The sequence below is a fragment of the Rhinatrema bivittatum genome, chromosome 4 (genome assembly GCF_901001135.1).
Source record: "Rhinatrema bivittatum chromosome 4, aRhiBiv1.1, whole genome shotgun sequence".
NCBI lineage: Eukaryota > Metazoa > Chordata > Amphibia > Gymnophiona > Rhinatrematidae > Rhinatrema > Rhinatrema bivittatum.
The window spans coordinates 233206247-233232949 of record NC_042618.1 but is presented as its reverse complement, the minus strand read 5'-3'; the positions used below and the strand labels follow the sequence as shown (position 1 = coordinate 233232949).

Below are 26703 nucleotides of genomic sequence, written 5' to 3'. Positions count from 1 at the left end.
ACCAGTACAGAGTGCTCTGTTTTGAGCTCTCAGTGGCACCCAGGATTTTCAAATGTCTGGTGGCAGTAGCAGCACACCGTTGTCAGGGCATCTGTGTTTTCCCTTACCTGGACAATTGGCTAGTGATGTTGCTCTCTCTGCAAAGGACGATCCAGCTTCCTCATTCACTGGGATTCATTGTATACTTCAAGAAATTAAACCTTGTCTCATCCCAAAGAATTAAGTTCATAGGGGAATGGATAAACTCTCTGGCGGAGAGTATGTTTCTTCTGGCAGAGCAAGCGTGCTGCCTCCAATCCCTATTCCTACAATGATAAAAAAGGATCAAATCCCAGCCAGGGAGGTGTTGGTTATCTTGGTTACATGCTGGCAGCGGTTCATATAGTCCCCTTAACCTGCCTCCACAAGCTAATTCTTCAATGGGGTCTCCATACTCAGTGGGACCAATTGCTAACAACAATTATCATTCCTGGTGGAGGTGTCAGTAGAAATGAAGACGTCACATCACTGGTAGCTAGACCGTAACATCCTAGAGATGGGAGCGCCCCATCAACTGCTACCCCATTAAGTGAAATTGACAACGGTTGCATCCACTAGGGGATGGGGTGCACACATGGGTCCTGTCTCAACCCAAGAAACCTGATCAACAGAACAACTGTATCAAATCAATCTGCTGGGGCTTCAAGCCATCAGATATGCCTTAAGAGCTTTTTCTTATCTCCTTCAGGAAAAGAGAATTCTCATCCAGACCTACAATCAAGTAGCCATGTTCTATGTCAACAAGCAAAGAGGTACGGGATCATGGACCCTCTGTCAAGAATCCCTAAGACTATGGGAGTGAGCTTGCACCCACGAGGCCTTCCTTCAGGTGATCTACCTTCCCGGGATCTCCAACATATTGGCAGATCACCTCAGCAAGGTGTTTTGTCCTCACAAATGGGCTCTGCATCAAACAAAGGCAGACAAGTTACTCGATCTTTGAGGGCATCCATTGATTGAATTATTCATGACAGAGACAAGTGGAAAAATTCAGTTCCATTCTTTGAAGTAAGTGCAGATCCACTCTGGACACTTTTCAGCTCGAATGGGATGCAAATCTACTGTTCACTTTTCTGCCAATTCCACTGATAGCTAGAGCAGTGCAGAAAATGCTCAAAGATCAGGCTCACTTGATACTCATTGCTCCAGCATGGCCCAAACAACTGTGTTTCATGTTACTTGACTAGTTGTTCACCAAAGCCCTGATCCCTTTGGGATCTGATCTGATATTCACTCAAGAAGAAGGTTGTCGGTATCATCTGAACTTTCCCTCCCTAAACTTGACAGCTTGGATGTTGAGTGCTTGCTAATTGCTTCCCTATCACTGCCCAAGAACGATGAGGATATTTTCGTCTTCATGAGGAAGCCTTCAACCAGAAGAACTTACAACTTTAAGTGGAAATGCTTTTCATCCTAGTGTCAAGAGAGTCCATTGGACCCATTCGCTTGTGAACCACAAGAGTGCTTCAAAATTGTTCTTCCTTTCCTCCTTGGGCCTCAGTATTACTTCATCAGTCAAAATCTATCTAATGCCATTGCAACTTACCATGTTCAAGTGGATGGAAAACCAATATTCATTCATCCTTTAGTATAGAAGTTCATGAAAGGCTGCCAAGTTACTAGTGCCATGGCATCTCAATGTGGTAATGTTGCAGCTTATGAAGTCTCCTTACAAATTATTGGAGTCAGCTTCCTTGATGTTCATCACATGGAAAGTAATATTTATAGTTGCTATTATATCAGCTAGAAGAGTCAGTGAGCTTCAAGCATTAGTGCATTAATCACTGTACATGTAGTTTTTCCACAATAGAGTTGTGCTCTGCACTCACCCCAAGTTTCTTCCAAAAGTGGTTCTGGCTTTTCATATCAATCAAGCCATAGTGTTGCCCATGTTCTTTCTGAGGTCACATGCACATAAAGGTGAGAAGGCCTTCATTCATTAGATTGGAAGAGAACTCAATCACATCATCAGGCCTTGTAACTTTTTGTCTGTTATGGACCTAACAGACTGGGCATAGCAGTTGCCAAGCACACTTTGTCCAACTGGTTAGCTGACTGTATCACAAATTGCTACACTCTGGCTGGCCTTCAGATCATAGGCTCTGTCAAGGCTCATCAGGTAAGAGCCATGGCTACCTCAGTGGCTCATCTGTGAGCTCTGCCTAATCAAAGAAATCTGCAAAGCTAAATCTCAGTCATCAGTTCACACCTACATTTCCATGACTGGACAATCTATCAAGAAGTGACAGTAAATTTGGACAAGCAGTTTTGCGCAGCCTGTTCACCCAGAAATCCACTCTCCATGATGGGGTCTGGGTTGCTGTTTTAGTATTCACTCCGCTGCAACTCTCAACTTGGGTCTCCACCCATGTCATGGCCAATTTATCCCTATTTGTCGACAGAAAAAGTAAGTTTGCTTACCGTAAACATGGTTCTCAGTAGATAGCAAGATGAATTAGCCATGCTAAATACCCACCCAAATCCATGGATAGTTGGCTGTCAAGCTAAAGTTCAATTCTACAATTAACTGAGAGTGTCACGAGGCAACACCAGTACAGGAACTCCTATACATGCTCAGTAGAGCAAAATTTCTATGAGTTAGGAGAGAAGGATCCAATCAGCACCATTGGATGATGTCACCCACATGTTATGGCTAATTCATCCTGCTCTTGATGGAGAATCTTGTTTACAGTAAATAAACTTGCTTTACTGTGGATACAGAAAAGAAGAATCAGAGCAATACCTCACCATGTTTTGGGTTTTTTTTTGCCCCTTTTTCATTTGGTGGGGGGTAGGGGTCTGACCATCTAGTGCAATGTCATATTCACACATCCAGTATCATCATCATGGTTAGAAAGTAAAATCACTGAACAGACCTATTACTTTGCAAGTTTTAAAGCTCAAAGAAATCCTTTATACCTAGTTTTGCAAAAGAGGTGAATTTAGTTTAGGATTCTCCTTTTCTGGCCTAGTTTTAATAGTTTTTCAGGGTGTGTGTATTTCTGCCATAAATGGTTTCAGAAAGCACAAGTATTCTGGCACACCTTTGAAAACTTATGAAGTTAATAGACATTAAGCTGGTGAGCAGGAAATTAATCCAGGGATGACTTTAACTGGATATTCAGTAGGGATGTGAATTGGTGCCCGATCGTTCCCGCTTTCGGGATCGTCTGGCCGTGGGAAAATCTCATTTTCCCGCGGATCCCCTTTTTTTTTAGTGAAAAATCGTTTTTCGGGTTAGTACGTGCTAACAAAAATAGCAAAAAGTAACAAAAAATAACAAAAATAAATGTTTTTTTGTTAGCGCGCACTTACATGAGTTAGCACGCACTAACCCGAAAAAAGATTTTTACGAAAATTCTGGGGGAAAAGTGATCGTTTCTTTTTTTACCCGATATATTAATGAATTTAGAAATATCGTATGATATTTCAATTCGTTAGAAAAATGATTCACATCCCTAATATTCAGTGACATTTACCCAGATAAGTGTTCCATTGAAGATATATGTTGATTGCTGTTGGGATTTTGTTTAATTTTATTGTATTTTACTGTTTTATTGTTTTTATCATGTTTTACTGATGTACACCACTTTGAGCAGGTCTGGCACTTGATTTATTGGTTTAAAAGCCATTGTACATAAATAAATAAAATAAATACAGTATATCCAGATAAACTTATCAGGATAACTTTAGGATAGGCATTTTTCCCAGCTAGACTTACCTGGCTAATTTTATTCAGCTACTGCTGAGTATCAGTGCTTACCTGCTAAAATGTAACCAGGTCTTTGTCATGCCTCCATTACCTTGTTTCTTTATCCAGCTAAATTATGTGTTGGTAATGAGCTACCCGGACTAAATTTGGCTGATCAGCAGAGGGACATATTTAAATCTCGAGTTTTATTTGGCTAACTCCAAAAGTTAGCCAGACAAAGCCTTTGGATCCTGACCTCTTAATTTAAAAGAGAGTTTCAGCCCCAATTTTTCCCTATGGAGACTGGTTTAGGCAACCCCTGAGTGCATGCTACAGTACCTCAGGTGACAAAATTCTGATTTTTGTTTACTGCATTCATTAGGTAGGAAGTCTGATCGTGTAACTACTGAGATATGAATTCAAATTGTTGTCACTGAATCTATGCAACTGTATCACCTTATGCCTTATTTTACTCCATAGTAGTATAATAATTGCAGTATATCTCTTCTCTCTGATTTGGAAGCTGTCCTTGCATCCTATTAGGAGAAATGCATTCTGTATGGCTCTCCCATCACAACTGTGACTGAATATTTACTTCTGAAGTGCTCATCTTTTATGAAGCATGCTGTGTTCCTGTTTGAATTAAAATCTGTATATATATGCTAATTAGCATAGTTAGTAGTTGTAATATGGCTAAGATCACCCAGTAGTCAAGCACAAGGCTTGAGCTATGGCTGAGGACGGCCTTTTGACAGAGATTTAAATCCTATCAAATATGGGGTTAATGCCCTACCAAGTGGTCCCACTGAGGATATGATGATGTAATAATTGCCAAAGCAGAAAAATTAAACCTGCTGCTAATACAAATTATGTTTAGCTATATATATCTATAGATAGATAGATTATAATAGAAACAAAGAATGAGGATTTTAAAGGGAGGGTTGTTGAAGATATGAGCAGTAATAAGTGCATTAAGAGATATGGGAATCAAGGATGTTTACTGAAGGTTATTAGATTGTATTTTTGGGTGGGGGCGGTTGGTATTGTGGCCATGGGGATACTTTGAAGACTGTGAAATCTTTTATTGGGCCAATAAAACGTTTGTCTACACAGATGAGGGTCATTGCAGCTCCTTCTAAGGAAGTGAGTAAAAGTTAGGGGCCTATATTGGAGGTGAGGAATGTTGTACAGTACCTGGTTGCAGAGTGTGGCTATCCCTTCGCTCTAACGTGCCAGTTTGGTTGAACACAAAGTTGTGAAGAATGTTTAGACCAGAAGCCTTTGAACATCTTGTTCTTATGCCCTGCTCCAGTCGTTCACCCCCCTCCATAAAGCCATTAGCCTCTGGTGCCAGCCCTATCTGCCCTTCATCTCTAGCCGTTCAGGTCTCAGTATTCACAGACCTGCTGCCCGGGGGCCAGGGGGGGGGGGGGGGGGGAGCGGAGCTGCAGGAAGGAGGAGAGTTTCTTTTGAAGGGGAAAGGAAGTTTTCGGAAGGGGAGGGGGGGGGGCAGTGGGAGCTTAGCTGGTCGTGGACGCCGGCTCATTTCCGAAAGGACTCTGCATAATAAAAGGAAAGGGTTGTAGTTCGTGCCCCTTTGATCTGCCCCCCCTTCGGTTTGCACACATACACACCTCAACAAATCATTGCACCTGTCCACCTGCCCCGGCCCGCAGGACAGGGCTCTGTCTGTCTACCCGGGAGCAGAGAAAAAGAACCGGGAGAGGAGGGAAGGGACTGATGGACGAAGAGCAAGGCTTGGCTGGGGCATAGAGCTGTATTTTTTTTTTTAATCTGGAAAGGCTGCAGTTGCCCATGAAAGGATTCGTCGGGGGGGGGGGGGGGTGGCAGGGAAGCAGATCCGGGGCTGCAGGCCGCGGACCCGGCTCTTCTAGAGCCAATTCTGCCAACCGAAGGCCCCCCAGTTTCTGTGCCCGGGAGGATTAAGGGGACCCGAAAAAAAAGCGGCAAACTCCAGCCGAGGGCTGGTGCGCTAAGCTACAGCCGCTCTCTCCGTTAGTGAGTGGCAGATAAAGCGGATCCATTAACGTGGGGGGACTGGAAACCCTGTCATAAGTGACTAGCGACACCCAGCGCATGAGGGATCCAAAACCCGGGGAAATTATGTAAAGGAGCAACATGGGGGTGGCGAGAGAGGCAGAAGGCTGGTACCAGGCTCGGTATAGGGACTGGGGCAGGGGAAGGAGGTTTGTCCACCCCCCCCCCCCGCTACACCTCTTCCCTTTACTCCTGCTCTGCAGCCCCCACCTTAAATCGAGTAGCACAGGAGGAAAGAGACTTTTGCGATTAGCTGCTCCCCTATTCCTAAATGAGACCACAGTATAATACTAAACCGGCGTGAGAATAATGTGTGTGTGTATAGCAATTGGGATAGGGCGGGGAGGGTCGTACGGGTGGAGAAAGAGCTGATCTGTCAGCTAGCTGGGGAATTTTGTTTTCCCAAAGCAGCGCAGTATATCCCTGAAATGCTGGGACCACTTGGGGGTCTCTATCTCTCTCTTTCCATTTGGCAGCAGAGGCTTTCAGCAGTGCGGTGCTCCCCTCCGTGCGTGTGTGTGTTGTCTTTTCCCAAGTCTAGGTGGGGAGGGGGAGGGGGGGGGGCCATGGGGGTATAGGCTGCTGCCAGGGTGAAGAAAAAAAGAAGTGGCCAGACTGAGGATAGCAAGAGCGTCTGCAACTCTGCTCCTTTTTTTTCTTTTTTTATTAAACCTTCCCGCTCCTTTTTTTTTTTTTTTTTTAAACAAAATTAAACCTATTCGGCGCTCTTCTCTCCAATGTGTTACTTCTCCCCCCCCCAACGCTATAAACTCCTCTCCGCTCACACGGGCTCTGGCGTCTGGACCAATCAAAGCCAGAAGATGGGACCCTCATAAAGCGAGGCGGCGGCGCGAAGCCCCGTCACTCGCAGGGAGGCGAGGGGCGCGAGAGTCTGCTTGCCGCCGCCGCCGCCTGCTCTCCTGTCTGTCCAGCAGGGGGAGCCGGGGAGCTGCGGACTCGCTGCGGGCCACCCCAGGGTCGCCTCCCCTCCCCCCCCCCCCGGCTCTGCTTTACAGTATGGGCCCCTCGTCTTTCCTAAGCTCCTCGCTACCCTGAAACGCTGGCGTGAAAGCCGACCCTCTCGTTGCTTCTTTTGCAGAGAGCCCTGCCTGGGCGATCGTCGGTTGCGGGGCGACGGAGCCGGGAGAGGCGCACTATGAGCGGGATAGCGCTGCTGCTCACAGCCGCTGTCCTGTCCAGCTGCACCCAGCTCCTGGCAGAAGCTAATTCCTGGTGGTAAGTGTGATGGGAAGGGGGCAGGGAAGAAAGAAGTTACTTACAATTCCTGTTTTTTGTACATCTGGAATGTTTTTTGGTTTTTTTTTTAATCAGCTTGCATTTTGCAGAGGGGACATAATGTTTATTGCCCAAGGTGCAGATCTAGCCATGTTTTATTTTTCTTTCACTGAGAAAAAAAGAAAACAATGTTGAAGCCTTTTTATTTTGCTGATGGAGGGTTTAAACCTGGATCTGTTATGAACTGGAATTCTGTGTGAAAGAAAAGTTGTGAAAGAAAACGTGAGGAGTGAATGATTCCTGCAACCTGTCCGCACCACCGTTCAGCCCCTCTTCTGAAGGAGGACGCTTTGCCCAAAGCTTCGGGCTTTCTCCGCTGAAAGGAAGATCTGGCTTCTGCTATAATTGATCTTTGTTGAGAGCCTCAGATCATTTTTTTTAATTTTTTTTTAAGGAGACTTTCCTGAAGACAAGATTTAATACTGCTTTCAATTAATTTCCAAACATCTTTGGCTAAATAATAATAATAATAATAATAATAATAATAAAGTTGCTCTCATTCTAGTCTGGCCCTGGCTTTTCAGACTGAAAGGGCTTGCTGATTTTAGAAGAAAAAAAAATAAAAATGTTAAATAATGTGATGCATGCAGTGGAAAATAAAATATTACAGTTTCCCATCAGAATGCTTTAGGTTTCAATTGATACCATAAGCCTGCTTGGGGGGGGGGGGGGGGCCTCTGCTGTTGGTAAATACAGCTTTGGAAAGCTGATCCTGCCCGGTGGCACCTCAGAAGACGTTGGGGCGAACACCCCCCAGTGTTCCTGGCAGCCGGTGCTTTGGAAAGGGGTGCTGCGGACATGACTGACTCTTTATTTCTTTCTGCATTCCAGGTCTTTGGCGCTGAACCCGGTTCAGAGGCCCGAGATGTACATCATAGGAGCGCAGCCCCTCTGCAGCCAGCTGGCCGGACTCTCCCCCGGCCAAAGGAAGCTGTGCCAGCTGTACCAGGACCACATGGTGTACATTGGAGAAGGAGCCAAGACTGGCATCAAGGAGTGCCAGTACCAGTTCAAGCAGAGGCGGTGGAACTGCAGCACCGTGGACAACACCTCCGTCTTTGGCAGGGTCATGCAGATAGGTAAGGAAGGGCAGGTCGGATTGAGAGCAGGCCATGATTAGCCATGCCCGTGATTTTTATCCTAAAATTGGGTTAGGTACTAAGTCCTTCGTGAGCCTTATTTTATTCAACTGCTGTCACCTCTAGACAAGGCCTTCCCCATTGCCTTAACATGTCTTTGCACTTTTTTTTTTTATTGACTACAACTGTTAATGAAGCATCCAGCCTGACATCCAAAAGGTATCAAAGAGACATTTCAGCCCAGCTATATTTGAATACATGCACTAACCACCATGTTTAGTGCCTTTGATATGACTGATTGCAATTTGGATTGTTAATTTTGATTGCCATCCGCTTTAAAACTAATTTAGGAAAATAGGGGATATCAAATATTTATAAATAAATATAGTTTTTTATTCAGTGATACACGGCACTCTTTTCCTTTTGTAACCAAGAACAGCAGTCTATACTTTTTTTTTTTTTAAATTAAATTAGAGCATCCAGCGCAATCAGGGTGAAAGGCCCGAGCAGGTAGAATCAGGGGTGGATGTTGTTTTTCTTCTGCACTTTAAAATTTTACAGTCCTCCTGCTGGTAAGCCTAAGAGCAGATTTGGTCAGAGTTTATTTTTCGACTGGAAAGTCTCTCTGGTGGGTCAAATGGGCTCCCTCCCTCGGCTCAGAGACCATCTTTGCTTCCTGGCTCGGTTAACCCTGCTTCTTCAAACAACTGGCACGGTTTTCTAAAACAGCGAAACGAGAAAATGATGGTCATAAAACAACAGATGTTTCTGTTAAGATGCCCTTGGGATTCCCCATGAATTACTACTGCCTGCCAGCTTTTGCAATTCGGTGGGCTGCATCCCGTCCCCCTGCCCCTTCCGCAGCCTAAGAAGGTGGGATTTTATGCCCCAGGACGTGATCTGTATTGCCTTTTCTGTCGGGTCTGTGGGGGTGGTTGTTCTCCTTTACGGGGAATGCTGCGAGTTCTGCTTGGGCTGGTCCTTTCTTGCAATGGATCCCCCGCCACGAGTTTAGATTTTCATTCGTCACAGGAGATCTGCGCTCCCCCCCCCCCCCCCCCCACGAGTCGCAGAATATCGAATGACATTTTCTTGCCGATCCGAGGTGAAATCCGTTTCGTCCGGAAAGGGTGTGTTACAGCTGCTGCAGCTCGTGAGTCGTCCCCCCCCCCCCCCCCCCCGGCACCCACTGGCGGTGGGAAGCTCATTGGCAGGTCCTTGTTGGGTTTGCACTGGAGGTGTGAGCCGAGCAGTCCGAGAATGGCAAGGAACTTGAGAAATCCGGGCTCGGGTTCCCTGTGTCCCATCCCAGATCGCTGGAGAAGAGGCTGCTATAGCCGGGGCCCTGAAAAACAAAAGGAAGGCCTCCCCTCCCCCAGGGCAGGAGTTTGACAAATACAACTTTCCCTTTCCGAGTTTGGGTTCCGGCTTGGAGAGAGAGATTTACCAAATGGGGAAATCTTTGGTGATGCTCTTTCCTCCTGTGACAGGTTACCAATTTAATTTCAAGGGACTCTCTCACTAGTTGGCTGGGCTGCACTCTGGTGAAATAGCATTTATTTTCATAAATACCATTAATAGGGGCTCCCAGGAGCTCCTTATCACTATGACTCCTACTGGATGCTGCTTAATCTCCCATATAGTAGTGACTAGCCATGGGCCCTGTTATATTGTCAGACAGGATGACTAGGTTAGCCAGTTCCTAGACACAGGGGGAACTGACTCTGAGAGCAGTGGGGAAAATGATACATGCATACAAATTTACATCTCCTTCTAGCTATCTATTTTTATGTGCAGGTTTTATTGCCTTCCCTTGATTCACTACCATCCTGGTTTGGTGAGCATATACATTTTCCTACTTAATCTTTCAATCAGACACCCTTCTCTCCCTGTTTTACCACCAAGATTTGTAATAATCTAAACAGCTATTAAAACTAGTGAGGCTGTTGTTGGTGGGCATACTTAGATTATATATATATATATATAATAATCTAAGTATATATATATAGAGAGAAAGTATATATATAGAGAGAAAGATGACAAAACCTAATGGATAAGGAGTAATATCCTACAAGGAGTCAGGCTTGTCTGGGATCTGTCTATAGTGGTGCAGACCGGAATAACCGGACAGAATGAATTGAGTGGGTGGTCTTTTTCTGCCGTCATCTTCTATGTTATGCAGACACCTACTTCTCGATCAGACTTGTTTCGACACAGATGAGGTTTTCCGGAGTTCAGCCTTGTGAGCCAAAGGAACTGAATTTGTTTGCATGTTACTTCATGCTCAGTTAGATTAGATGATTTAAAGTGCATCAGTGTGTTATCCATTGGGATGCATTAAAACTATTTAGTCAGAGGCATTTTCTGCACACTTTTCCAATAATGGGTGAAGAAGAGTTGTGTTAGTTTCTGATCCTTAGCAGGGAGTCGCCACTGGAGGGCAGCAAAGATCAAGAGTGAGGGAGAAATATCAGTAAATGAATACTCACACATATGCTGGTGTTTCAGACTGGGCTTCTGCTTATTCTAACCTTCACACTGCATATACACATCCATAATAATTTTATCAAAAGGAGATCCCGGCATGTTCTATATTTAATATTGCAGACACTGTTAGGGGTGAATGGTCTAAAGATTAATTTCCAGCCTTGAACTGTGAAAGCCTTTGCAATGAAAGTGGGCGAGGGAGCAGTTTTTTTCAATTGCTGTCATCTAATTTCAGTTGTGTAAATGGGTAGCTATAGTACCTTAATTACAACTTAATTAAACGTTCAGTGGGTTAAGCTTTGGCCCTCTTTCAGGGTGACCAGCCGGTCCGGACATCTTGATCTGATCCTGGTTTTACCCCATTGCATCATGGACTTTTTAGTCCAACTTCTATGAGAGGAATTGGAACTAAAAGTTCAATGATGCAGTGGAGAATAGCCAGAAGTGGATCTGGAGCCAGCTGATCACCCTCCCCCACCCTTCCTACTATTTACAGTATATGTGTTGTCCATTTAAACAGTCTTTCAATCCATTAGTGCTACAGGTAAAACATATACCAATGGTTCCCATACCTGCCCTAGTGACCCCCTCAGCCAATTGAATATTCACAGTGAATATGGATGAGATATATTTGCATATATTGGAGACCAGTATAAGTGAATTCAGCTCATGCCACAGTTATTATGGAAATCGTGAAAACTCAGCAGGCTGTGGGGTTATCGGGACAGGTTTGGGAACTGTTGACATATACAGAGTGTATGATCTTCCACATGTCACATTAAATTATTTGTAAGAAATGATGCACTGCACCCCAGTGCATCCCGAATAAAGATATGAGCATGTAAAAGGAAAGGGAAGATATGATAGAGACATTAAACATATCATTGCACAAGACTGTGGCTCTCTTGAAATGGAAAGAAGAATCTGGAACAAGGGGTTATGAGATGAAGGTGAAAGGGTAGATAGACTGAGGAGCAATCTGAGGAAGCATTTGTTTACAGACAGGGTGGTTGATGCATGGAGCAGCCTCCCAATGGAGGTGGTGTAGTCAGAGTCAGAGATAGTATCTAAATCCAAGAAAGCATAGGACAAGAACAGGAGATTTCTGAGGGAGCGGAGGGGATTGCAAAGCTAGATAGACCATATGGTCTCTTTCTGCTGTCATGTTTCTCTGTTTCTAAGAAATATACAGCATGCACATAACACAACTAGACAGTATACATTCTCTATTAATTCCTGGGTATAGTGTGCTTGGGCTGATCAGATTTTATCAGTAGGTATTGTATCTTCTTAGGTTGTACTTTTCAAAGGAGTAGGTTGGAATAGGGGGAGAGGTTGATGCAATTGAGATTTTTGTGTATAGGGTGAGATGGAGGAGGGGTTGATGGGGGTTCAGATTTTGTATTTGGGGAGGTGGGTATGGGTTTGAGTTTATTAGTTATATAAGCTGCCTTAAGGTATATGAAAGGCAGAGTATCAAATGAAAAAAAGCACAGAGTATGTAACACAACTGTACATAACACAATTATACAGTACAGAAGCTCCACACATAAACTATGCACTACACAAATACCAGTTGTACTCATGGATATCAGATTGTAGTGTAATACACAAACACAGGCGGATGTAGTCTCTGACTATATATGTAACATGTCTGGGCAAACAATATACAAAGGTAATGCACAGGCTTGCACACATTTAAGAAGCATGCATACAAATGGGAGGCACTTTTCTTAGCTCTGGCCCTTATTCAGCCCGGTTTCACCATACACAATGGGAGACCATTCTTACTAACCAGAGAAAGTATTTAAAAAGTGATAAAATTCCCCTCCGATCATTGTCTCAGCAGTGAATTTGTGTGAGTCATTCAAGGAGCAAACTGGGGATGAACCCTCAATGATTGCTTCCCACCAGAGGTGTGAGTAACAGCTGGAGAGAAAGCCTTCCTTAATACAGCCATCCATTATTCATGGACCTCTTTTTAAGGCCTCAGACCCAGTCCACAAAATCGCCTTTTTCAGTGCATTTGTCTTTCACATAGGGAAACATTCTTCCACAATAAGTTCATGAAATTTCTTTTGCTTGTTGCATGGCTGATTTTGATTTGATTTATTGAATTCTTGCTTGCCTCTACAAATTGTGATCAAGGTAGGTTTACAGTTAAAACATTCATAAAAAAAAACCAAGTCATACAAACAAAATAGAGCATAAAATAATAAACCAAAGCTATCTTGGTTACAAATATAAATAAATAGATTAACATAAATAAAAATATAAAATTCATAAAGCAAAATACAGAATATAATATGACCTCTGCAACATGACAGATGACATGGAAAACATTACCTGGCAGAAAAAGAGGAATTCCAACTATTATAATCTCATATAATAGTCTCTGCATATCCCAGAAAGCTACAAGCCATGAAAACAAGAGGCAAATACAACTATTTGAATTCCCTCCAAAAGCCACACGAAATGTATGTTTTTTAACATTTGTTTTAAACTGAGTTATATCAGTTTGCAACTGAAGGGATTTAGAAGTGTGTTCCAGGCTTCCTGAATCCCTCTGGTAACTGGGGAGTCTTCTAGCAGGGTGCTTTAATTGTCATGGTACTATGAAAGCAAGGGAGGAAGGGAAACCAATACATAAGCTTGGGTTTTCAAGCGCTTTTCAATATTACCATATTGAAAATTACCTGAATCATGCAATTTGCAGGACCCTAATGGACGTTCCCTCCATCCCCATTTGAGACAAACACCACAAGCTGTTGCGGTCAGACAAATAGATTGATTTACTGCTACGATGCCTTTGCATCCCATGTTGAAAAGTGCAAGAAAAAAGACTGTCAGGCGTCCAGCAATAGGACGAGGTCCTGGATTTACAGGCCACTGATTTTCTTTGATAGTGGGGAAAAGTCCCTTAACCATCCTGTGCCTCATTTAAAACAAATGTAACTGCAGAAGAAGAATAATTTTTTAGATTGGATGCTTATATGGATAGAAATTGAGTATCTTTCTGCACAGTATTTTGTATGCAGTCGGATATTAAATATTATTCATATTATTTATTTAGTGATGCTGAGGCTGGTCCTATTGCTTCCCTTGTGAAAAGAGCTTGGGACAAAGTAATCCAAGATTATCATCCTCTTGCATTCTCTGCATACCGTAGTATATAACCAGTTGAAGGTTGTGTCCTGTATGACCAGAACTGGAGCTGCCAGACTCCTCCATTAAAAAAGAAAAAAAAAAAAAATTCCCGGCTTTGTGAAGTTCCTGCTGACTCTCGAGAATCCGTTCCTAATTTCCCCTTTCCTCCTTCCTTTGCAGGCAGCAGAGAGACGGCGTTCACGTACGCCGTGAGCGCTGCCGGAGTGGTGAATGCCATCAGCCGGGCCTGCCGTGAGGGGGAGCTCTCCATCTGTGGCTGCAGCCGGACGCCTCGCCCCAAGGACCTGCCCCGCGATTGGCTCTGGGGGGGCTGCGGGGACAACGTGGACTACGGGTATCGCTTTGCGAAAGAGTTTGTGGATGCCCGGGAGCGGGAGAAGAACTACCCCAGGGGTTCGGACGAGCAGGCGCGGACGCTGATGAATCTGCAGAACAACGAGGCAGGCCGCCGGGTAAGGAGGCTTGCGACACGGGGTTATGCCGCCTGCCCGCACTAACCTGAAACCGTTTTATTCTAGCAGTTTTATACAGTCTCCTAACCTAACCGAGACTGCTGCGCAAGAAATTGCGTGCAGGGAGAATGAAGCTCCACCCCTCCTAGGCGCTCATTAGCGAAAGGTATTCTTGACATAAGCTCTTGCCCACGGACTCTGCTGGGCTCAGCGGCAGGAGCAGGACTCGAACCGCAGTCTTCCGGGTTCCCAGCCCTAGCCCAAAGCTGTGCATATGGGTGAGATATATTTGCATATCTTGGAGACCAGCATAGGCAAATTCATCTCATGCATAGTCATCACGGACTTCCCAAAAACTCGACGGGCTGTGGGGTCGAGAGTTCTGAAAGCAGCGTTAAATATCATTATCAGATGAAGTCAGAAAGCAGCTTACTACAGAAATAAGAAGCCAGGAACTTTTTTTTTACAGTTTGTGGTCATTTTCCCCACAAACCGAGAATCTGTAATGGTTGCGAACATCACCCTCTTCTTTTTATAATAGTTTCCAGATCACACGAGGGTGCTTTACGGTCTTAGCACTATAGGAACATGCTGGAGAGGTTCCAGGCGGAGAGAGGTCAGATTTTTATATCAGCACAATCAGATTTCAGATCAACCTGGTTTTCCTGAAATTTGGCTGGTGCCCACTTCTAGTAGACATAGTGGTTCTAGAGAAGGGTTAGGAACTTTTTGATAGCTTTTCCTGGACCACCAGTATGAACAGATGGCCTACTGCAAGAGCTTTTGAGGCCACACAGGCTCCCGAAAAGGGACCTGTGTGGTCCCAAAAGTTCCTGTACGCCAGCGAACAGTATTGCAGCCCACTAAGACTGCTTGCAGCTTCAGCAGAAAAAAAAAACTGCTTACTGTTTCACTTTGGGTAGAATATCACCTGACAGTGCATTGCCTTTTACGGATTCCTGCACAGAGCTTGTGTTCTGTACTACTGAAAAAAAGAAAAGACAAAACAAACTGCCTCCCATCAGAGTCTCTTTAAGCAGGCTTTTGGAAAACGCTCCGTACATCTGACTCCAGGGAAAAATACATAACAGGCCAAAGCAGAAAATGCATTCCTTTTTTTCAAATTTCCTTAAACGTATTCATGTTTGAAAACCATCTGACAGAGGGGGAAAAAGTCAAGTAGCCACTGATATTGTTCATCCATGGCATCACAGACCTTGAGGAGCAGGCAGCGCAGAACATGAGATGGGGAAGGGGGGGGCGTCGAAACGGGATTCGCATTGCTGGTACTAGAAGTATCAGCCTGGTGCTCACCAGCAACGTCTCACATGAGATTGTGACATCCCTGCTGGATTATACGAAGGCTGGAAGATGCAGGGTATTATACAAAAGTCAGTACGTCCATTATTAATTCCAGCTAGGAATAGAGGTCATAAATGAATTCATTACAAAATGTATGGATGGCATTACATCCAGGCCCTAATGCGATTTAGAAATGAGGATTGCATAAGTGAACTAGCATGGGAACCAACGTGCTTCATTGATTTCAGTTTGTTAATTGAAGTGCTGGCTGAGTAGTGCGACTTGCCTGGGGTTAGACAGAGTCATTGGCGGAGAGGCCTCATCCTTTTCTTACCAGGTCACTCCTTTTGTGAATCATTGGTTAATGGACGTTGGAAGAATCAGGAACTTCCTGTTTAGCCCTCTTAGGCTTAAAGCACATGACTTAGCTCCCTGTTATCAGGTGTACAGGTTCCCCTGTACGCTTCATGATTGCCCTCATGGAGGCCTCCTGGCAGGCCAAAGGTTTATTAACATTCTCAAGACTCGCCTAGATATTCTTTTGGCAGCACCTGGGTTTAAGCTTTATATTAAGGAGGTCACTTTAAAAGGAGTTACATGTGTACATGTAACATACTGTCATGGCCATTTAAAAAAAAAAACCAAACATTTCCGTGCATAAAGTGCACTTAAGCGAGTAAATCCTATGAACAATCCAATGGCATATATTGAAGCAATTTTCAAAAGCCCACTTACACGGGTAAAGTGCATTTACATGTGTAAAACCCAATTTAAAAAAAAAAAAAAAAAAAAAAAGGGGCTCTTATATGAATATCTGGCAGACAAGCATTTAGGGATCAAAACAAGAAAGTGTGAGTTTTGATAAGTCCTGGAATGTAAGAGCAAGGCCTCCTTCTGTCACTGTCATTGCTCAAATCACTTCTCTCTCTCTCCTCATACAAATTAAAACCAAAATCGTCCAGACGCTGTAATGTTCCTTCTCATCTCTTTTTATTTGCTTGGAATGTTTCCTATCAGCTCAGCTTCCTTTTGCCGTGCTCCTCCTTGTTCATGGTCTATTTTTTCTCTATATTTTCTTTATGGCTTCTTTCTCACTGTCCGTTTTTTCCCTCCCATATCCTTTTCTCTCTCTCTTTTTCATGTCTCTTTCCCCATCTCTTTTTGATTATTGTTCTTTTCACATCATCACCCTTTGCTTTCTTCTAAAATATTCTGGTTAAGGCACTTTTTAGACTCATCGTTAGTAACAGACATATTTGTGCTGCTAATAAAGCTTTTGACTTGTTTGGTATTTGAGGAACCAGAAGATATAATTAGCAGTCTCTGCAAATCACGTAACCCCCTTGCATGTCACCTGTGGACTGGGATTTGTGTCTTTTGGGGGCTTTGAAACTGTAAGGTCCAGGGTCCAAAAGGGTTTCTGCTTTTGTTTTTTTTTTTCCAGGTTGGTATCTTTGAATTGATGGCTGGTCTGAGCGAGATCTTGCCTGTCATATCTAGGGAGCTCACCAAACATTATTTCAGTGGGGTTTAATCCAAGCTTGAAATCCAGCTCTCCTGGGGGTGAAAGGTTAGAGTAGGTTATCAGAGTATACCAGCCAACCTCTGGCTCCCACCTCCTTACCCTTGAAAAAAAGGATGCTCCTCATTTGCCGTAACTACCTCCTTGGCCCTTCCCTCAATTCCTCCCTGTGCGTGAATGTACATTCAGATTCGGATAACATTATTGGCATAACAATTGTACATGTATTGCCAAATTGTACATGTATTGCTACATTTATATATATATATATATACATATATATATAATGATTAAAATAAAAGGGTAAGAAAAGAAACAAATTATAAAATAAGTAAAGTTACAGGTTACAGAAAGTACAGTATGAAGGACATGTCTCAGATTTGGGTGCTGATCCATATTGTCCCTGGACAGATTTAATTTCTGGCCTGGAGGCAGGATGCCACATTATGCTGCTGTAGCCGCTGTTTCTCCTTTTTTCCCCAGGATTACAAAGAATTTTTCCTGCTCATTCTTTTGTGGGAAGGCTTGGATTTTCTCCATCAGCTTTGGGAAATGTGCATCTCTGGTCTCTTTGTATTTTGCAGAGCACAGGAGCAAATGCATTTCTGTTGCTGTTTCTGAAGTGTTGCCTTGCATACAGAGTCTGGCCTCTTGGGATATCCAGTTTAGACTTTGTCTGCATCTTTCTGTTTCTAATCTATGGTCACTTATCCTGTATTTGGTAAAGTTCTGATTTGTTTTGGTTTTTTTTTTGCACTTGTGAACGAGGTAAGGTATTTTGCTAGCACGTATTTTCTTTGTAGGGATCTGTAGTGGTCCAGCTTGTTCTGGGTGCACCTGAATATATCCCCGCACTCAGACTCCAGTAGGGTGTACCTCCATCGCCCATTTACAGGTCAATAAAACAAGAAACATACCAGGCAATTGAAGAGCTAGAGAATGGTGCCATTACCTGGGGCCTGTGTGGCTATAGAGCAGCTCCCTCCCCCTGCTACAATAAAACAGGCAATAAAAGCCAATCTTTATCACACCTACCTCAGTGGAACAACACAACTACTGGGTTCCCAGGGACACTATGTCTGGAGGGGGGGGAGGGGGAGGGGGAAATGTTTATTTCTTTTTAAAAATAAACAGCCCTGCTCTAACCCCTCCTGCTTCTCCCCAGAGCAAAGCATTTATTGCCCTTATTTATTTGTTTGTGTTCAGCCCTGGTTTCCACACTTCCTTTCCATCCCAGCTGCTTTTCCAACTAGTCCCCTCGTTTTTTGTTCTCCTCTCCCTCCCCCCCCCCCCCCCAGCCCTTATTTCATCTCTTATCTCCCACCCTGTCCATCTTGCTTGGTAATCCTGCCCATCTGCATTGTTTATCCAGCCTGCCTACAGCAGGCCCCGATGATCAATCACTGCCTGGCAAGGCCTGGGCTGGAGGGCTGGCTAATTGCATTCAGAAGAAAGCGCCATTAAATGCTGCATGCATAATAAAAAATTATATATATATATATATATATATATATGACATGTATCTATGTAGAGAGAGAGAGAGAGTGTGGGAGGTAAAGATGAGCATAGTAAGTCATTTTGTAACATCTCACATTAGTTAGCTGGCAAATATGCGCATTTGTGCATAGTCCATTTTGAAAATGATCCCTGCAAAACTATGCGTCTATAATTATGCCTGCTATTTGGTGCACTTAGATTTGCTGAGAGACTTCGCAGTGCATGCTTTTTAAAACCAAAAAAAGTATGCACGCAAGTCCCATCCCCACCCAGTGCATAATTTTACACATGTATTAGTCCCATGATTTTCTAAGAGGCCTTTTCTGCCGGTAAAGCACTGCTTTATCTGCAGAAGAGGTTCCTTGGAAAATTACCTTCATAACATATATGGAGAATACACATAATTGTTGGTATTTGCCTATAAATATTCACCTACTGTTCACAAGTCAGGAACTCCATAACTCCCGAGAGGCAAAGCAAAACCTGCCCCTCTCCCGGCAGTAAAGTTAAACTCCATGTATCCCCCTACCCATCATTATGTGTATTTATTTAGCAGTGCATTAAGTGGTAAAATGACAAAACGTTTGTGGACTATGGTTATGTCTTTGTTTGCGTTTGCTGTTAGGTTATATATGCTTGTGCGAGCCTCTGAGTTGCAGTTACATGTGTTGTATTCTGTTGTATGTAGCCATGTTTTGTTTGTGATTGTGTTGCATGTTTCTCTTTATATCATGTGCTTGGCTATATTGAATGAGGTCGATTTTAAAAGCGCTGTTTGCCCCAAAAAATGCCCACATGCGCATGTATGTGTGCTGGGCGCGAGCAACGCGGATTTGAAAGAGCCGCAAAGTATGTGCCTATATACCTGTGCGAGTGTCAAAAATAAGAGGGAATAAAAGGGGCGGGGCATGGGCATTCTGGGGCGGGGCCAACCGTTATGCGTATTTTAAAACCAGAGACTGCGGCGTTTGTTGGCTTGTTATCCGCTTAACTTTACTTGCTGCTCCAGATGAGGAGCAAGCCGGTAGATCTCGAGTTTTAGTGCTTACAGGACAGGGTCAGGGGTATTGGTCAATTGGAAAGTGTGCTGAATGAATAACCAGAGGTGTCTTGAAGTCCTTACTATTAACTGGGCAAACTGGTGGACTAATTAGAAAAAGTGGATTGGCCCTCGCACCAGCATGTTTTAAAATCCGCCTACTGTTTAAAATTGGTAAAGTCCTAGGAAAGATACATGAAGTACATTTTCTCGAGCAAACTCCAAAGATTAGGCGCATACTTATATTCGAGAGGTGTATTTTAAAATATAAGCATGCACACGATTTAAAATGGCAGCGTATTTTCGCTTGCGCGCAGATTTGTGTGTGCTCATTTTAAAATTAGCCTGAATATGTTTAGGGGGCTTCGTTTTCAGTTTTGATTTTATCTTGTCTAGGAATTTCAATGTTGTAACCAAAAAAGTCAGTTCCAAAATAACTTTAGTATAAAGCACAGGAGAAAAATCAGCGGAAAAGTCACTCTTCTACGGATTTCATTTTTGTTCTAACATTGAAATTCCCAGGCACAATAAAATGAAAACTGAAAAGGACAGCCCCAATATCTATTGCACATTTGCGCAGGTGTGTGATCTTGCTGAGCTGTGTGATCGTTACCTGCCAGCACGACTGACAAAAATGATGCCTTGTAGAGAGGTAGCAGGATGGGCCGTGGAAGTGAGCTGCGATTTGAGAATGTTTATTCCACCTGGGGGGGGGAGTGATATCACTAAGGAGCCATGCTCATCACTGCAGCACATTTACTTCTGCCCTCTTTGGCGAAATTATAATTATGGGGGGGTTGGCTGGAAAAAGTCATGCCTCGTGACAAGCTACGTTTTTTTTTTTTTTTTTAATGCTTCACAACTTGATGATGACATGCCATTCCTACCCTCTCCCACTTGTGTGCAGTTGCTTAAAGACTGATTTTAAAGCATGCATATGGAGTCCATAACCATCGCCTAAAAAGAACCAAATCTGGGATTTCTAGCCAGCTTTCATGCATGCCTTTTTTAGGGGTTAGGACTTTAATCCCCGTCTTAGCTTTGGAATGCAGGGATGCAGATCCGTCTTTGACTAATCGGTCATGACTGCTGCTGTAAAAGGCAGTCCTGCCAGATGTCGTCAACAAGGCAGTTGCACTCAAAGCCACTGCGGTCTGAAATAGCCATGTTAAGAGTTAGTTAAATGTTTTAGAGCAGAATACACGATGGCGGCTCATTGGTTTAGCTTTCAATGCTATATAACGAGAAAAAATTTCCCCAGCTGCTAGCTTTTGCCCCTTTTTTTTTCTGCCCAGCAGTTTCCTCCTCCGGTTTTCAGCTACCAGCTCGATCAGATTCGGCCTCTCTGCTGGGGCAAAGGCGCCATCAGCCTTCCTTCGCAGCCACCCCATGTTGCCTCCTCTTGCCTCCCTTCTGTCCCAGCCGTTGTCACAAAAGTCCTTCACCAAAGATCACAGATCAAAGCTCCCTCTGAAACCCAGCGCACGTGCAACCTGTGTGTGGCCACCAGGGCCTTCGTCACCCAAGATTTTTTTCGAAAGGTCCAGGACTGGGAAAAGGTCCCTTGTAAAAAAAAAAGCCCTTGGGGCACCGCTATGTCATGACTGGGTCTTCCTCCCCAGGGTGCCCCGGGCATGAGTGACTTGAGGAACGAAGGCTTAAGCTCTGGAAGTGAATCCAGAACTCCCACATGGGCAGTGCACCTCAGTGCCTGCTGAACCATTGAGCTGGCCCCGTGGCGTTGATCCTGGAGGACTGAAGAAACAGCAGGTCTCACTCATGTTGAGGGGGAGAAAAGAAAACAGAGAAATGTGACCGCACATTTAGACCGTATGGCCTAGCTGGTCTGCCCATCCACACCAACTGCTCAGCGCCACAATCCCCACTATTCCCTCAGAGATCCTCTGTGTTTATCCCAGGCTTTCCTGAATTCAGATTTTCTCCTTATCTCTACCACCTCCAGGGGTGGACTGCGGGAAATACCAGCCCGGGGAATTTTTATCCATACTGGCCCATGGGTATACAATTACATGCACACACACAAATTATATATATACATATATACATTTATACATATTTGCTTAAGTGGTCAAGAAATTTGTGTGTGTGTGTGTATATATATATATATACTGTACGCATTATACACACACACACACACACACACACACAAATTTCTTGACCACTTAAGCATAACAAAATTATTGAACAAAAGACAAAAATATAGAACATAGAAAAATAGAATTGACGGCAGAAGAAGACCAAACAGCCCATCCAGTCTGCCCAGCAAGCTTTCGTACTTTTTTTTTTTTCTCATACTTATCTGTTACTCTTGGCTCTTAGTAACCTTTTTTTATTCTATTTCCCTTCCACCCCCGCCATTAATGTAGAGAGCAGTGTTGGAACTGCATCTAAGTGAAATATCTAGCTTAATTAGTTAGGGGTAGTAACCGCCGCAATAAGCACGCTACACCCATGCTTATTTGTTTAGTGCAAATTTTAAATACTTAATATATCATTTGTAAAATATTTCAGTAAGCACTTTCAATTAACAATAAACCTACTAGTTTGAATACATTTTCTATTTTCAGGGGAAGGTGGCAGTATAACAATGCAGTATTCCACAGTCACCGGCAGCTTAAATTGATGGGCTTAATCCCAGAGCCAAACAAGCTGCTGAACTAGGACATTTCCCCTTACCACTCTCTATAGAAAAATAAAAATATTTGAATGCTGGTGTCACCTCAGTAACAGCAATAGCAATTCCCTCCACTGCCAGGAATGTTGTATAATCCAAATTCCAGCAAAAAAAGTACTTCTGCCATACAATAACATACTAACTGCCAGATTCAAAAAGGCAAAACTGGACATGTAACATCAGACCCTAAAACACCAATACACCTCCTATGAGGAAAACAGAATAAACCAGACTGCTAAAGATCCATACACAGAAACTACATGTTAGCAGAATACCTCACCTTGGTCACACATGCAGAATATAAATAGACCGTCAAATGCAACATAAAGAGACCATAAACTATAAATAGAAATGTGCAAACAAAAACTGAATTAGAAACTGCCAGACTCTGTATGCAGTCCAACAACAGAAAAACAGAAACACTACCATTTCTCATAAGCAATCAAACAATAAAATTAATGTTAAAAAAACCAAACCATCCATATTAATAAAAAATATATACATATTTCAAAATAGCTGACAATTAGAACATCCAATAATTTTAAAAGCTCATTAAAATGTTTTAAAATTTATCAAACATAACAAAATATTTCAAAACTGCAGACATCAAATACTATCCAATAATTAAAACTAATAGGGATGAAAAAAATCCTCTGCCATACCTGGGAACGTTTTGATTTCCAGTCACCCTGAAATTGTTGTGGATTAGTAGGGGGAGGAGGAGAGCGAACAAACTCTCTTCTCTCACACACACTCACAAGTTCATTCTCTCAAACACACACATACAGGCTCTCTCCCCCTCATACACACATTCATTCACTGGCTCTCTCACAAACCAGGCCTCCTCTTCTGCTGGGGCTTTTGTAGTTAACAACTGCTGGGTGGGGTGTGCCGGCTCCGGGAGGCCTCTTCTTTGCAGTGGGAGCGACAGTGCCGGCGGTCCCACAGGTCCCTTGCATTTAGCATCCTGTGAGAGGGGTGTGCCGGTCCCGTCTCTCTAAGCCTCCTATTCACCCCCGCTGGTTCCTTTCTTCTGCCAGAGGTAGGAAGATTGCGTTTTTGATTCAGCAGCGGGCAGGAGGGGAAGTATCAACTGGCCCCACTGGACCTTTTTTTGGGTCGTGGGTGGGAGGGTTGGTGCCGATGGCCTTGCAGGGCCTGGGCTTCGTCTTCTATTGCTTGTTTTCTGGGCTGCGGGAGCTGGGGGACACTTTCTGCCAGCGCTGTCCGGCCCCTGCCTAACTGTAGACCTGTCTGAGTCCAGCGGTTCCACAATTAGGCATGGTGCAAAATCTTAAATTAACACCGGCAGAAAGTGGCCCGGCTCCCGCAGCCTGCAGACACCCCTGTGGTGGCCTTTCCCTCTAGCGAGCAAGAGCGCGGCGACATTGGAAAGCTGGAGACAGAGCCCGCAGTGTGGTGGCTCTTTGCAGGACCAGCCCACCATCTTCCCAGCTTTTTTTACTCGCGGCTGCTCACCTCTACAGGAACTGCAGGGACACAGCCATGCAGCAAGCAGGAGCTGGGGAGACCACGTGACCAGCTAGACTGGCCCACCGGGAGATGCCCAGTCCCCCGATAGGCCAATCCACCCCTGACCACCTCTGCAGGGAGGCTGTTCCATGCATCCACCACCCTCTCTGGAAAGAAATATTTCCTTAGAATACTCCTGAGTCTACCCCCTTTCACCCTCATCTAATATACAACCAATAAGTATTCTCTCTCTCTCTATAAACATTTCTGGAAGTTTATATATTTCCTGGAAATGTATTTAATATCTAGTCAAGTAAAACTTTTATATGGTGTTAATATGTATAAAAGTATTGAAACCCTCTTCATAGATTTATACGGAAACCCCTCTCCTCACTCATCTCATGATAAGTGAGGCTGAAACTCTTACCTGATGGACAGGCCCTACATATTCCCTACATCTGGTTGAGAAATTTGTAGTAAACACCCAAAACTTGAATTTTCACTTCTTGTTGCACTGATGTTCCAGTTTAGACTGCAACTTGCTGGCTCTGTGTCAAGCATTCTGAATATGCCTTTGATCCATAATTTCTGCTAAACAGACAAAACATTCATAATGAAGATAGGCCTGAAGCAAAAATAACTATCAGAAATCACAAACAACCCCATTGGGCAATAAGAAACCCCTAATCCCGAACTATCAATGACCTGTGACATAAAAAAGCATGCAAAATTGTGCATAAAAAATCAGGAAACAAAGTCATTATTTATTTAAAGTATGACATGATATAAATACTGATTGATCAGTCCAGCAACCATTTCTGTATTTGAGTTCTGCTGAAACATGCTGTAAAAGCATTTTAGCTTTGGTCTCCTGGTTTCTGATGTCACCGGAACCGGGATCAGAGGTAACAGTAGCCTGAATTTGCACAGGTTTGAAACTTGTGAGCAGTAGTGCCAATTGTGAAGACTTCAACCCTGGCTACTTATTCAGTGTCACATCTCTCATAAGCATTGCTAACTCGATAACCTTAATGTACAAAAACATCCTATCAAAAGTAAATGTTTCATTTGCTCACCTCCTGCTTGGATAAGCAAGAAGAGCTGGACATACTGAGATAGTCAGAAAGTTAGCTGGATAGCCAGCATATTCAGTGGCGCAGCCATACTGCTGAATATACCTGGAGAAATTTCAGTTTGCTGAATGAAGTTTATCCAGCTAACTATAGATCTGCTCAATAGCAGATCTAACTTATCTGGCTGTCTGAATATTGCCACTTATCCAGCTAAGTTGGCCAGATAAGTAGCTCTGCCATTGGCGTCCCATCCTTCCCACCAGTTAGCCAGATAATTACTCAGCTGGATAAATAGTTAGCTGGCTAATTGGTGACCGTTAAACATGGCCGGATATTCAGGCGCTGCCATTTAGCCAGATAAGTCTGAACTTAACAGAGCCCAGATAGTTCTAACCCTGATCAATTTTTAGACTCAGGAAGGGTCATTTTCAAAGAGACTTATGTGGATAAAGTAGTGCTTTAGCTGCAGGAATAGCCCTTTAGAAAACTGTGTGACTGAAATGTGGTTAAATTTACATGCATGTACTTTTATGCAAATAGGGGAGAGGAATTCCAGGGGGAGGAGTTGGGGCTTGTGTGCACACATTTTGATTTTATAAAGCATGAGCATTAATTTTTTCAGAAAACTACATGCACCAAGAGCAAGTGTATTTGTGTATGCATAGTTTTGCCGACATAAGTTTCAACGCAGATTTACACGTGTGTCTTGAAAATTGATGTAACTTGGGAGCCTGAAAATGTATTTGACTTGTAATATCTTTACCCACCGCCCACCCAGAATAAAGGAAGGCACTGTATATCCTTTCTGTGCGGAGATTGTGAAGGAGTGTGTATATGTGTGAGAGATTGGGAGCTGGTGTGTGTGAAAAAGGGATTGTGTGTATGTGAGGGTGCTTGTTTGTGAGAGAGGGAGCCTGTGTGAGAGTGCTTGTTTGTTTGTGAGAGAGGGAGCCTGTATGAAGGGATGTGTGTGTGTGTGAGAGAGAGAGAGAGAGAGAGAGGGAGCCTATGTGTAGGGGGGGTAAGAAAGAGAGGGAGCCAGTGTACAGGCATGTGTGAAAGAGAGACATAGGTAGCCTGTGTGAGGGTGTATGCATGAGCGAGAAAGGGAGCATGTGTGGATTTGTGTGCAAGAGAGAGAGGGAGCCTGAATAAGGGTGTGTGTGTGCGCGAGAGAGAGAGAGAGAGAAGGAGCCTTTATGAGGGGGTGTGTATGTGCACTAGAGAGAGGGAGCCTGTGTGTGTGTTTGAGAGAGAGAGGGACAGAGAGAGCCAGTGTGAGGGGCAGTACTGAGAGAGGGCTCAAACTCTGGGAGTGGAGATAGAGTGGAAGAGAATGATCCTAGAGGGGGAGAGGAGAGATAGTAGTAGGTGGAGGAGTTGGGTTAGAGAGATCCCCATTCTCTCTGCTTTCTCCTCCTTAACCTTTAGTGATCCTGCATCCCCAACCCCCAGCCACAGCGCTCATCGATGATGTTAAGAGCGTGAAGAATGTGTTCGGGTTTGTGTGTGTGTGAGAAAGAGCTACACCCGTCCCTGGCCCCACTAATCTTACCGTCCTCCACAGTTCCACTTCCTTTTTGTCTAGAAATTAAGCCCTGGCAACTTCCTATCCTGGCCCTCTGTCCTTCCCTCTATTCCCTGCACCCCATGCTGCAGAACATATGGTGGCGTGGACTCTGGGGAGCAGTAAGGTTCCAGACAGTCCTGACATCAGAGAGACAGGGAGGGAAATGACATTCACCCCTTCCTCATCTCCCCCATAGCTTTCAGTACTTCCCTGTGCTTTCCCCCGAGCAATCAATCCTCTCCTTACCTCTTGCCAGCATTCA

General features: G+C 43.9%; 1 protein-coding gene across 1 annotated transcript in view; it reads left to right on the top strand.

Moving 5' to 3' along the window:
* Positions 1 to 26703, top strand: part of WNT5B (Wnt family member 5B) — a 278878-nt gene that overhangs the window by 193283 nt on the left and 58892 nt on the right. Inside the window, exons 2-4 of the mRNA XM_029599903.1 lie at positions 6888 to 7024; positions 7916 to 8163; positions 13978 to 14270. Of these exons, the coding sequence (XP_029455763.1) occupies positions 6888 to 7024; positions 7916 to 8163; positions 13978 to 14270 (678 nt within the window). The remainder of the gene's footprint in view (positions 1 to 6887; positions 7025 to 7915; positions 8164 to 13977; positions 14271 to 26703) is intronic.